This window comes from Olea europaea, unplaced genomic scaffold (genome assembly GCF_002742605.1).
Source record: "Olea europaea var. sylvestris unplaced genomic scaffold, O_europaea_v1 scaffold1306, whole genome shotgun sequence".
Lineage (NCBI taxonomy): Eukaryota > Viridiplantae > Streptophyta > Magnoliopsida > Lamiales > Oleaceae > Olea > Olea europaea.
Window position 1 is genome coordinate 162,299 of NW_019230530.1, and position 12,928 is coordinate 175,226.

A 12,928-nucleotide genomic window follows, 5' to 3' on the forward strand; every position below is an offset into this window, starting at 1 on the left:
AAAGAATATCAATTTCAGTTGGAATCCAGCAAATTCATATTTTCTTCCCACTATCTTCTATTGAAACAAGCTGAGCATTAATGAGACACTAAAGCTTGCAGTAATACTATTCTACACCAAACTACAGGTATACCCATCACTGGTGATGAAGCAAGTCTCAGATACTAAAGTCTCATACAATAAAGAATCAATGACTAATAGTATAACAACATCTACTTTGCAAAATCTGAATAAAGTGTCTTCTCCCTTGATGCAACCGTCAGCTTAAATTTTAAATTTAACCATGGACCTTAAAGAGGTACTTTATCACATTTCTTTTTAATCACCTACGTCGATCACCTATCAACATTGTTGGAGGAAATCCTTGCTCGTCCATTCAACTTATTACTTGACATGAACATAAATAAAGAAATCACCTCAAAAGGAAAAAAACTTTATGATAACTAGAACAAATGCCAAAATTAATGTTTCGATTTATGGGTTGCACACATGAATTTGTATTCCTAGAAGCAGCACAAAGCATTCTGTACATTGTGCGACAAAACAAGTTCAGTGAAAATGACATATAACAAATACCAGATGTTTGATGCTAGTTTGGGCATTAATCTAATGCAGCAATGTTTTCATCGACACTCACAATACTTGCCATCAAAACAGTGAAACTTGAATATGAGTTAAAGGCTAAGTAAGAACTATAATAAAGTTTTTGTTATAATACAATTCAGTTTTTAGACAAAGATGCTTGATGCAAATGTAAAGACACAGCAATGCACTGAAAAGGTAGTAAGCGGGTGCACTAATCGCACTTCCAGGAAAACGGGTTGTTGAGAAATTGGGAATCCATTACCTTAATCTTCCAATTCCACCATTCTTCAGAAGCAACGATTCAGCAGGTAGCGTCGTTATACTCGATCCCGCTCCTATTGACAAGCTCTAATAGACGCTTATATTTTCAACGCATTGAATCCCAATGATTTCGCAACTGATGCAGGCTCCAATTATAGTCGGTCACTGAATTGAATAGTGAGCCAACCCGTTCCCAGCCGTGTTTGGTGAAACACTTCCAGTTCCAATATCCCTCGGTTACGGGGGTCTTGCACGCCGCAATGAAGGCTCGGTTGGCATCTAGGCTCCAACGAGCACATGACTTCACAGTCGACTGTCGTGACGTCCCTGTCACAGAGTAGGAAAGTCCTCCAGCAAGGTGTCCTGCCTACAAAGTGGAGGAGTTGGTTAGCAGCGACAAAAATCGGGGGGAACTAGAGGAGGGAAGGAAATTGCAGTATTCGTACCTGCTTCTTGGCGTGATCCATTGTTTGTCACCGATGCTGTGTCGTTATGGCGTCATCGTGCAGCTGGGAACTGACAGGAACTGGTGACGGTTGCTATGGGACGTGTTCACGGTATGGGAAGGTGAAAGATCAATGGCAGTGCATGGGTTCTTCAAATATTCGGCCAGTGTTTTGGGTAGGTAGACTGTTGCCGAGTTCAGAGCTGAAGGTTGGAGAAAGAAAGTGCCAGTGGGAGGGGTATTGTGAGGGGAAAAAATTTACGTACTTTTTTATGCATGGGGTTGTCAAAAAAGTGGGTGGCAGGAAAAGATAAAAATTTATGTATTTTTTATGCATAGAGTTGTTAGACAAGTGGGATGGACATTGTGAGGGAAAGAGAAAAAATGATGTACTGTATAATTACGCAGGGGTTCTAACGCCGGATAGGATAATGATTATTCTATTGGCTTGTTGTAGCAGATGATTCGCAAGAAAAGAACGATAGAAAACACCCAAAAAAATAGAGAAAATACTCTGAATTCAACTCAATATTATTAATAATGCAGAATGCTGAAAACGAACCCACAAGCCGGGTTAAATAGCTGCGAAATACGAAATTATTGGAAAATTACCAAAAATGGCAAAATCCCGAAATTATACCAAAATAAAATATTAAGTAAAAGAAGTAAGTTGTCAAAAATTTGGCTTAATTCGAATTCTCTAACATATAGAAAAAAGGAAACTAAATATTACCATAAATAGTAAAAAATAACTTAAAATTGAATTTTGGAAAGGAAAACAGTGGATTTTGGGCTTGAAATTGACGTCCACTGAGCAAAGCTGGGTGGCCACGACGTGCGCGCCGAAGAGAGCTTTTCGAATTGGGGTCATAATAGCGATTCCGATAACCGTAGCCAAAGTTATGGCCAAATTACCAAAGACGCGTCAAAATCTCCCAATTAAGGAAATAATGGTGATTTACTTTCCATCTTTGCGCCGATCCGCCATCTCATGGTATCTCAGCGCCATCATCGTGCAATCTGACAAATCAGCATCGCTTGACTCGGATCCTCCTGCATCAGGTTCTCAGACAAGTGGGTAGCAATGTTCGAATAATTAATTTTGGATAGGTGAAAATGGCTATCAAACAGCCTCTAAGAGATCTGATCCGAAAATTGAGACACAAATAAAAAAAAATGTCCAACTAAAAATTTAAGGGTGCTCAGCACAAATTTGAACAAAATAACACAATTTTCAATAAAAAAAAATACCAAATAATTCTTAAAAAAGGTAAATGGGTAAGCTAACCTGGTAATTGAGTCGAAACTCGAAAAAAAATTATTAGTGAAGGGAAAGAAATTGGGTAAGTTTGAATTAAAATCTAAATTTAATTGTCAACTTAATTATGATGACAATTGATTATGTTATTTAGCACTTCAGTCAATTCGATGTTGTTGCATTCCCAATTGTGATGACTAAAGGTAATTGGGTTTAATTTAGTTATTTAATTAGGATGAATTTTTGCCTAATTGGTTATTGAATTTAATTGGTTGATATTGGATTCAATTGAAATAGGTCTAATAATGATCTGTTTTGTTGATTTAGATGTGTTCAGTTTTAATTAAGTTGGATAAAATTAAGAATAATTTAATTTTAGATTTATTTTTGTAAAGATTTAACGGTTTGAAATGGATTGTAAGAATTGAAACCAATATCAATCAACTTTGAAGCAGTTTGGTTCGATTCAAAATAAAAAATTCATGGGTCTGCGTAGACCCAAACCAATGATTTGAAAAAAAATAAGTAAAAAATATATAAATAAAAAAATTTAAGTTTTATTTTGTAGTTTGACAATTTCGTTGTTCATCACTGGATTTCTATTGAAAAAATTCTGTTTGTGTTATTTTGAAACGAGGAAAAAAACCACTTTAGTTGTATTTTACATTTATCCTTTTCTTTTTTAATATAATAGGCACATAAGTTGTTTTACGCCATCCAAGCAAACTTTTCAGACAAACCATTATCTATATGTACCAATTAATGAAATGTTGATGATGAGAATGTATAAAAAATTAGGAACATAAATGTAACAATGAGCAAATATTAAGCGTTTTAAGCGCAAGAAATTTGTGGTGTGAATATAATTAATATTTGCGAAGACAATCATAAACCAATATTGTGGGTATTTAAGTTTTTCCCTTTAAGCAATAGGAGGAGTGAGCGACACATGAATACTGCACGTCATATCATATTGAACGTTTTCCATTAGTTAAGAATTACACTAAAACAAAAATGATAGGTCAAAGACTCAAAGTACCAAACCAGATAGAATTGGGACCCAATTGCTACTAATGGCATATTTGGGACGACTTGTGCTAAAAAATATGCTTTAAATGTACGTCTTATTTTGATTTATTTAAACTATAAGAATCCACATTAAAAATAAGCCACGCAATAAATGCTTTTAAAAAATTACATTGGCTGACCAAACATATTTTACAATAAGGTGCAATTCTTCGTACTCATAAATTTGACACACTTATTTGATAATTGTGACATTTAATATAAGTCAATTATTTGTCAAATAAGTGTGTCAAATTTATGAATAGGAAGAACGGTTCTGAAAACCATATACATAAACAATCAACAAACCAGCACAGAGTGTGCGAATAATATCAATAGGGATGATAATACTAACAAGGGCAAGTCATATATGCAAACAATATTGTCGTTATATGAGTAGAAAAGAACAGGCTGAGCTTCTGCATCTGTCATGCCACAAAGAGCAACAACCCCCCTGAAAGATGTAACATATGTAGAACATGTAAGAAGTCTATAAGATCAAAAGAGACCGAGAACAGGCAGAGGTTTGCAACACAATGCACATAATGCATTCTAGGGAAGTCGTAGAAGAACAGTTTTTTTACTTTGCACATTCTTCCTTTAGCTCATAGACCACTTCCAAGTTCCCACTTTCAGTTGCAGTCCAAACCTGTAAGTGAGAATGATCTTATTAGAACCATTAAGAACTAAAGCAACACCTAACTAATGATCCGTGGCAGTGAAGTGCTAAACCTTCAATTTGTTGTCCACGGAAGCAAGTACCAAATATCTGCCCCAACAAATAATAGAAGTTACATCCCCGGTATGCCCATGTAATGTTTGCATACACTGCAACTTTTGGAGGTCCCAAACCTGGAAAGAGCATATTTATGAACAAAATTCTTCAGTGAGTTCAAAACATTGGACCATATAAAGAGAAGGAATCAAACAAATGGGAAAAAAAAATGAAAAAAAGTTGTATCGACTCCAACTCTGACAACAGGTGTTCGAAATATAGCTTGGAGAGAAGACGAATTAAAAGAATATGCAGATCAAAACAATGGTCCTAGTAGTGTCAACATGACTGATAATTGCATATACAAAGGAAAACTGTTTCCCGTTTCATATATATGACATGGGTCAATAAGCCAGGCATGGGTAAATTGGCAACATAGATATAAACAATTGATCTCTACCTTCTACTGACATGGAGAGATTATTAACACATTCAAATGTAAGAGGTTGTGGAAAATAAGTCTCCTGGAACAGAGCATACCCGTATGGTATTGTCGCTCGAACGCAAATAAAGCCTATTATTAGCTCCCACAAGAAGTGAACACACAGCACCATTGTGTCCCTTCGTCTTGCAGCCAGTTCAGGAATGTTCGGTAAACGAACGAATTTGGTTTTGTCATACCACGTGACATTTCCCGTCACATGTATTGCCCTGACACATTGCTAGATGTCAATCAGGGACGGCGAATGTGAATTGACGATAAATTAAAAGGGTGTTTTAATTTATCAATTTTGATTAGATCAAAATAATATTTCACGTCGTTAGGCATCGTGGTCGGGAACCTAATGGGTCACACACAAAAGAGAATTGGAAGATTGCAAATTGCCAATTGGTTAATTTAACAATCGTTGAATAAATTAATTAATTGGATTTGTTATTTATATTTTCGAATTAATTAATTGGATTAATTAATTCACGGACCGGGTTTAATTAATTGGATTAATTAATTATTGGACCGGACCGGGCCGGGCCTGTTTGGGTTTATATAAATACATAACTAGGGTTTGAGGTCCATTAAGGTTTTCATTATTCTTGCTAGCACAAGAGAAAACCCTAGAGGCTGCAATCAAATTCTCTGTGTGGATCACCGTTGGAGGCTGGACAATTGGACAGCTGTGGTGGCGAATCAGAGTTGTGGAACGAAAAGAAAAGCAAAAGGATTGCAGATCTGGAAAAGGTACAATCCTATCACAATTCCTAACCAAACACAATGAGATCTATTGGATGGGAATCGAAATATATTTTAAATTCCGCTGTGCATGTATAAGTAGATTCCCAACAGTAAGAGTAGAGATATAATAGATTGAGACGATGAAGAGAGGGAGAAAATGGTGGAAATGGTTTTAGGATTTGGGAAGAAAAAAAGGTGGGTATGGAGAGATACAGGGAGAGAGAGGTTTGAGGTGAAAATTGTTTATTTAATATTTAGTATTTAAATATGGAATAAGATAGGGTGCAATGTAATTTCCACCAGTTATTAGTTATTACATTTAACCCTTCCTGTCAAATCCGAGGTCGACTTTAGCCCATATCCTCGGTTATTTCATAGAACAAGTCGTCTTCTAGGAGTTTCCTTCTCCATTTCACCATTTCCCCGATGAAGGTCATCCCCAAAAGATATCAACTTTTGTTACCAATTGTAACAACCACATTGGTAGAGCTCACCGTAAAAATTATCTTATAAGGGAAGGATGTCCTTTGGTTATCAATCCACGTATCAAGCCTTAGCTTAGGGATGGAGAGTTCATTAGATCTTCATTGTAGCCAAGAACGTCCAATAAGATCTTCAGAATAACCCACGTAATCCATGTATTAGAAACCTTAATTTAATGAATTTTTCCAATCCGGCGAGTGCCAAAAATCCAAGGACATATAAAACGAGAAAAATGCCCTAAAGTTTGAAACCCTAATTTCCACCAAGGAAATCAGAAGAATTCAATCCAGTCATTATGAAAAAGGGACTGGCCGATTGTCGAAGACCCATCAAATTCTGTAATGTACCCATGAGTTGATAGTCTGATTACAAAACAACAAATTCGAAAACACTAAATGCATAGGTACATTACCGAAATCTAGATATAAATGTGAAATAGCAAACCTGATCGATCAAATAAAATCAACAAATGTGAAATATATCCCTTCCACAGATCAAAATAATATTCAAGATTCTAATTTGTTGAGATTTTATGGAGAGGAGAATTTTTGGGGTATATTTCCAATTCGTTGAGATTGCTTGGAGAAAAGAATTTTTGGTGGTAGATAATGTTGTATATGATTGAAATTAGATTTGGTACTTATATTGATACCATAGTATTATTTATTGCATCACATCACAATTTAACAACACTCGAGTTCTTCAAACAAACACTCGAGTTCTTCAATCTTTGCTTATTATCGTACTTATATTTCCAACTTTTTTCATTGCATTTTTTATCATCAATCTTCTATTAAATAGTACATCTTGTTCTTGATAATGGTTTTAAGCCAAAAATTACTTTAAAAATATTAGTCAGTATACTGTATTTTTTCTTTAATAAAATAAGAGAGCAAAGATAATTCTTTAAACGTGCTTCTAACAAATTATTTGGAGGAAAAATATCGTCAGAATTTGTAATATTTGACAATTGTTGAAAATATTGAGTAGTAGGCAAGATCCTTTATTAAGTGACATGACAAAAGACTATGAAAAGTAAGTTTGACAAGTAGTGGGGGCGGTGGTGAAATAATGAACAAAATACTAATAATAGTTGTCGCACTTGATTCTCGATACAAGTTGGAGTATGGGAGTTATTGTGTTGGTCACTTGTATGATATATAGTAGCTTCATTGAGTTGACAAAAGATGAAATCAAGAATTTATTGAGTTGTATAATCATTAGATAAGGAATGGCATAGTGCATCTAATGACGAAGATGATGGTATTTGTGACTTTAATGATAGTTATTGGAGGTTTTTGTATATAATGATTGGGATGAGTCCAACAATTTTGATTTTGGGTGCAATTATTTTTTATTATTTTTTATTATTTTTATTTTTTTAAAAGTAACAATGCTAATCTGCTAGGAAAAGACAAGATTTAGAGATACCTAATGGAACTGAAGACTCTATGAATTCAAGTTTGAAATTTTGACGTGGTAGAAGTTAAATTATATGCAATTTTGTCCGAGAGTGCAACAAACGTACTTGCAATTCCTATTTCGACAATCGCTTCAAGTCAACATTAAGTAGTGGAGGGCATGTTTTTTTATTCATTTAGAAGTCCTTTAATAGCTAATGCAATTAAGGCTTTAATTTGTACGCAAAAGTAAAAAAGGCTACGTTCTATACTTTTGGGAGACCGACTATAGGGAGTGGACATTGAAGAGATAGAGTTTCAGGAAGAATTGGTCCAATTGAAAATTGGTAATTAGAATATCTATTCTTCTTCTTGATTATTAGATTATATCTTTGTTTTATTCACGCTTTTTCAAATTGAGATTTTGTAATTTTCAATGGAATGTAGAGCTTGCTAAGAAACTTACCCTGATACCCAGTGACGGATCAAGGAAATTCTTTTTTTTTTTTAATGAACATTTGGGCCGAAGGGATGGGCTGTAGCACGGCCCAGCTGTCCCTGGATCCACCCCTACTGATACTCACACAAATGATGATTCAATGATTGTGGAACTTGATTGATGATCTAATGTAAGTACAGTCATAATTATATTTTATATGTAATTTCTCACACTTACATTTTTTTCACATTTTGACTTTAAACTTTCATAATATAAATCGATGCAAAGGATGGACCGACTCTTTAAAAGGATTGATGTAGATAATCTTACATTGTTCGCTTGGAAATTTGCAATTTAAAAGCAACTTTAATGAGAATTTGTAACTCCAAAGCAGACTTAATGGAAATTCTTGAATTAATGGCATGTTTGTTTAATAATTGGACTTCCAGACACTTTATATATGACACTTTATATATGTTGGTGCTTGTGTAATAATAGTAACTTATATTAATTAGATTTATTTTATTTTTTTTAAATTTGTATACCGGTTCTTCTTTAATTTTTGTAAAGTACAATTAGGATTTGCTAACTCGTTTTACCAAAAAAATCCGTAAGAGAATTTGCGTAAACAGAAATAATCTGTTTGCTATTTTGCTTTATTATTTTTGTTAAATGAATTTTATTAACCTCACTCTGGGAAAAATATTAATGATGTGTAGAATTATGTTCTTTGATAATGTTTGGTAATTATGTCTTCTAAATCACTTGACGGGTGTATATGATTTCGTTTAATTTCCTACGACGTCTTTTGGATTTTTTATTAGTAAAAGAATCGGATCAGATTGAATCGGAAGTTGGTTCCGTTCCAAAAGCACTCAATTAATTCTGTTTGATTTGCTTCAAAATTAGATCGAGCTAGACCACGCTCACTTCCAATTATTTGAAGCAATAAGAATATAGATCAACCCAAATTGGTTAAAGGAAGAAAATTATGATATAAAGCAAAATTTATTTATATCATAGTCCAACACCACAATGAAGTCAGTCAATGGCACAAAAGTATTCTATTGTGAGTAGGATTCCAATTTACAACCATAGTAAAACCTGAAAATAGGCCAAAAAGAAAAAGATATTCGTTCACGAACATTGGTCTTGCAGAAATTCCTGCCCGGTTTCACCAGAACTTCAGAATGGAAGCCCGATTGAAAATCTTCATAATTTCGTCTTCTTGGAAAGAAGTTTCTCTCTGAGCTCTGCAACATCAATCTGCTCAAAGTGAGTCTCTGGAATCCAGTTTCCAGTCTTCGGATCTCTCATCCAGAATACTTCTTTTCTTACAGAATCAGCCACTTTTTTATTTACGGACGACGTCACTGTCTGCGTTTTAGTACTCTCTGCTGCAATTGTTGATGCTCTCCTGCTACATATAGACACATGTAAAAGGATAAAGAATTAGATGAGCCAAAAAAGAAAATCGAATGCCTTTTTTTAATATTATGGGGTCAGGTCGATTATATGAATTCCTTTTGCGAACCCCAAAGAAAGAAACATATCTTCTTTTCATCGACACTTGTTCATGCAGAATAATCTATCGAAATAAAGAAGATGGCATTGAATTGCATTGCATGAAAAATAGTTGCTAACCTTAGAAGCAAAAGGCTGTTGAGGAAAAACTTGGCCATTACTTTTTGCGAATAAAGATTGAATATAGATTTCTTTGTTAGGGTTTAGTGGGTTCAATACATGACAGGCTATATATATATAGACAGCACAAGCCGAAGTGCTTTGGGATTATACTTTCATAATTACCCTTAAGAATCCAGGAGACTTACCATGTAAGAGTGGGATATGAATGGGTTTATTACCATAATTTAATGTTGTAAAAGTGATTTATATAAATATATAATCACGTGGATTTAGGTAATTAATATTTACCATAAACGGCACTATGATCATAAAAGATTAGAGATCGAGAATATTGGCCCAATGGAGATAATATTCGAATTTATGTCAATCTCGGGGTTAATATGGAAGGTTTTGTCATATTTATTAATTAATTGGCATCTGGAAATTAATTAATCCTGATGATTCCAGAACCTTTTAGGGTGGAGACTATTGTAAATTTAATATTCTTGGCAAAGAGTTGATTCAATTAAATTGGCTTTCTTTGGATGAGAAAGTATAAACCTTCAAATAGATAGAAAAGAACCCAAAAAGAGAGAATAGAATAATTAGTTAAATTTTTGGAATAAAAGCATAAGAGCCAAAAAAATGGGATGTGGGTTTAAATTAATCCAAAGGTTATTTCATAACTGTTAGATTATTAATAATTTAATATGATGAGTACATTGAGAATGACAATACTAGAAAAATATATGAACAAGATGAAAAACAATTATCCCAAAATTTTTTATCTCAAAATTTGGCAAGGATCACGTAGTAACCCATCTTTAATAATCTTCCATCCACATGTATGTTACTTGCACATTTCGACACCACGTTAAACTGCATGACACCATACTAGACTACACGTGATCGTAGATCTGGCCGAATGCAACTGTTGCAAACACTTCGACATTCAAGTTAGATGGGGTAAGATATTTGACTATGGGAGAGATAATGGACGAAAATACAGGTGCTGGATCGAAGAGAGAACATTACGAAGATTGTGAATATTATATTCAAATTCAAATTAATCTTGAATGTCACTATGTACGTATTTATACCAAGAGATGTGAGTTGAGGTTAACTAAATGCTTGACATATTACCTCACCCTAACGTCCCATTAATCAATTTTAATTGTATCAATTCCCAGCAGTCATAGACATATGGCTATCACAGGCATGATCAAGGTTGAAAATCAGCCATTCTAGGCATGTAACCTTCATTGGCCTCCACAGACCGAAAAGCATGTGAAATAGGCGATTCAAAGTCAAGTGCTGACTTTGCATGGCCTCTTTCTAATTCTTACTTGCTTGGCTCCTAGGTGAAGGCGATGAGGCATGATGGTCACAGGCCTAAAGTAATTGCTTTTCAGGAAAATTACTTTGAAACTTACAAGTAAAGACTATTTATTAAAAATCAGGAGAATTAGTTTAAAATTCGTAAATTAGTTTATAATTAGAATTAAATAATTATAATTAATAAAAATTTAATTAAACATAATCCACTCTACTCTTACTCGTCCCAACCAATTTCATTTAAAACTTTCACTCTCTTTCTTCTCGCCCTTTATTACCTACCCATCCCCTTTCTAACAGTACATTTTCCGACACCGCTGGTGCGGCAGCGATTTCTAGTGCCTCTTCCTTCTCTCTCTTGATCACTCACCCCTTTTCTAACATCCTAATTTTTCAGTATCGCTTCGCCGTGCACAGTGGCAATTTTTACTTGCTAGGAGCCACCGATCCTGCTACAAATAGAGGTGGCTTCTCACCACATCCACTGACCCACCCCCATTTATCGACGCAGTAGTAAACCACTATGGTGGAGTGACGATTTCTTGCCTTGAGTTATAGCTGCTTCAGGGGTAAGTTGCCGAGTGCTTCTTGTACAACGACGACTTTTCACCCCTACCCACCCCTTTCTAACCCTTCATTTTCCTACGTAACGGTGAACCACTGCATGCAACGGCCATCAATGAGCTGCTATTACTTCAATGGTGAGCGTTGGCATTTTTGTTGAGCGGCTTGAAATTGATTTGGTTGGTTGTTTGATCAAACTTGTTGTTTGATGTGGTGGTGTAGGCGGTTGTTTGATCAGTTGTGGCAGGTGGTTGTTTCATCAGATCTGTTGTTTAACTAGAGTTTTGGGATGGTTGTTGGTGTTTTGAAAATGGTACTAGTGATTTTCCTGATATGTAGAGTAGTTTTGTTGTTGTTGATGGTTCTGTTAGTGGTGGTGTAGGCGACAATATTTCTGCTGTTGGTGGTGGTGTATGTGGTCATGATGAGATGGTGAATGTTTGGTTCTCGAAATTGTTGCGAATAGTGGTGGCAATACAACCGGGTGTAACCAAATCTATCTTCATGTGACTATCTGTGACCACATCTATGTTAACTGTTATTGTATGTAACTTGGTTATATACAGTGACAAATTAGACTGACATGATCACAGACGTCACACTGAAGGCAAATTTGAAGACAGTTAGTCACAAATAATACAGATTAGTGAAGGTAGTATTTATGGTTGCGGTTTTAAGTTGAAGGTGGTGGTGGATTGTGGTACTGGTTTGCGCTGTGTTCGGATTTGTTTGTGGTAACCCTCTATAACCAAGTATGTGTTTATTGTGACCAATTTTATGCTAATTGTAATCGATTGTGATGGTTACATACTGTCATAGTTAAGATTAACTTGGTCACAAATATCAAACTGAAAACAAATTTGGTCAAAGATAGTCACGAATAACACAGGTTAGGACTTGGTTATGTACAATCACAAATTAGACTATCACAGATAGTCACACTGAAAACATATTTGATCTCAATTAATCATATATAACACATGTATGGTCACGAAGAACACAATTAGTCCATAAGTGTGGTGTAATCTTCAGAAAATGCTTTAAATTTCTGGAAAATTTCTACAGGTGGGGATGGGAATGGTTCCATGTGATCGAGTGTAAAATCCAAAAACGTTTTCGATTTTTGAAAAATTTCTAGGGATTGGGTTGGGTGATGGGGTAAGGTAAGGGCCTGTGGGGGTGGTTCCAGGGGGGTGTAATCTCCAAAAAAAATATTTTGGTTGATTTATAAAGATTTGTTTGTTAAGCTCACCATGTAAAAAAATAGTTTTTATATCAAGTTGTTCATGTTCCCAGTCAAAGTGTGCAACTAATGCAAGCATGACCCTAATAGTAGTGTACTTAACAACTAGTGAGAAAATCTCATTATAATCAACACCCTTCTATGTGCAGCCCTTAACCACTAACCTAGCTTTAAATCTTAAGGATTCCGAGCTATTGGTACCTTCCTTAACCTTAAAGACCCATTTGCAATCGACGGTCGATTTATTCTTAGGTCTAGGTACTAGCTCTCATGTCCGA

The 12,928-nt window shown here is 35.0% G+C and overlaps 1 protein-coding gene across 2 annotated transcripts; it reads right to left on the reverse strand.

Moving 5' to 3' along the window:
- Window positions 1–8,920: 8,920 nt before the first annotated feature.
- Window positions 8,921–9,708, reverse strand: LOC111374893 (protein SENESCENCE-ASSOCIATED GENE 21, mitochondrial-like). 2 transcript variants are annotated; one of them, XM_022997650.1, is made up of 2 exons: window positions 9,527–9,708; window positions 8,921–9,299 (listed from the first exon to the last, which is right to left on the reverse strand). In XM_022997650.1, the coding sequence occupies exons 1-2, from the start codon at window positions 9,562–9,564 to the stop codon at window positions 9,095–9,097; spliced, it is 243 nt and encodes an 80-aa protein (XP_022853418.1). In that variant the 5' UTR covers window positions 9,565–9,708; the 3' UTR covers window positions 8,921–9,094. The 2 variants fall into 2 exon arrangements, with proteins under 2 accessions (XP_022853418.1, XP_022853417.1); XM_022997649.1 differs by having other exon boundaries at window positions 8,921–9,302; window positions 9,527–9,684.
- Between the last annotated feature and the right edge of the window lie 3,220 nt (window positions 9,709–12,928).

Coding starts and splice junctions, on each gene's coding strand:
- LOC111374893 (XM_022997649.1), bottom strand. CDS start 9,564: ATGGCCAAGTTTTTCCTCAACAGCCTTTTGCTTCTAAG. Junction 9,303..9,526: donor AACAGCCTTTTGCTTCTAAG/GTTAGCAACTAT, acceptor GTCTATATGTAG/CAGGAGAGCATCAACAATTG.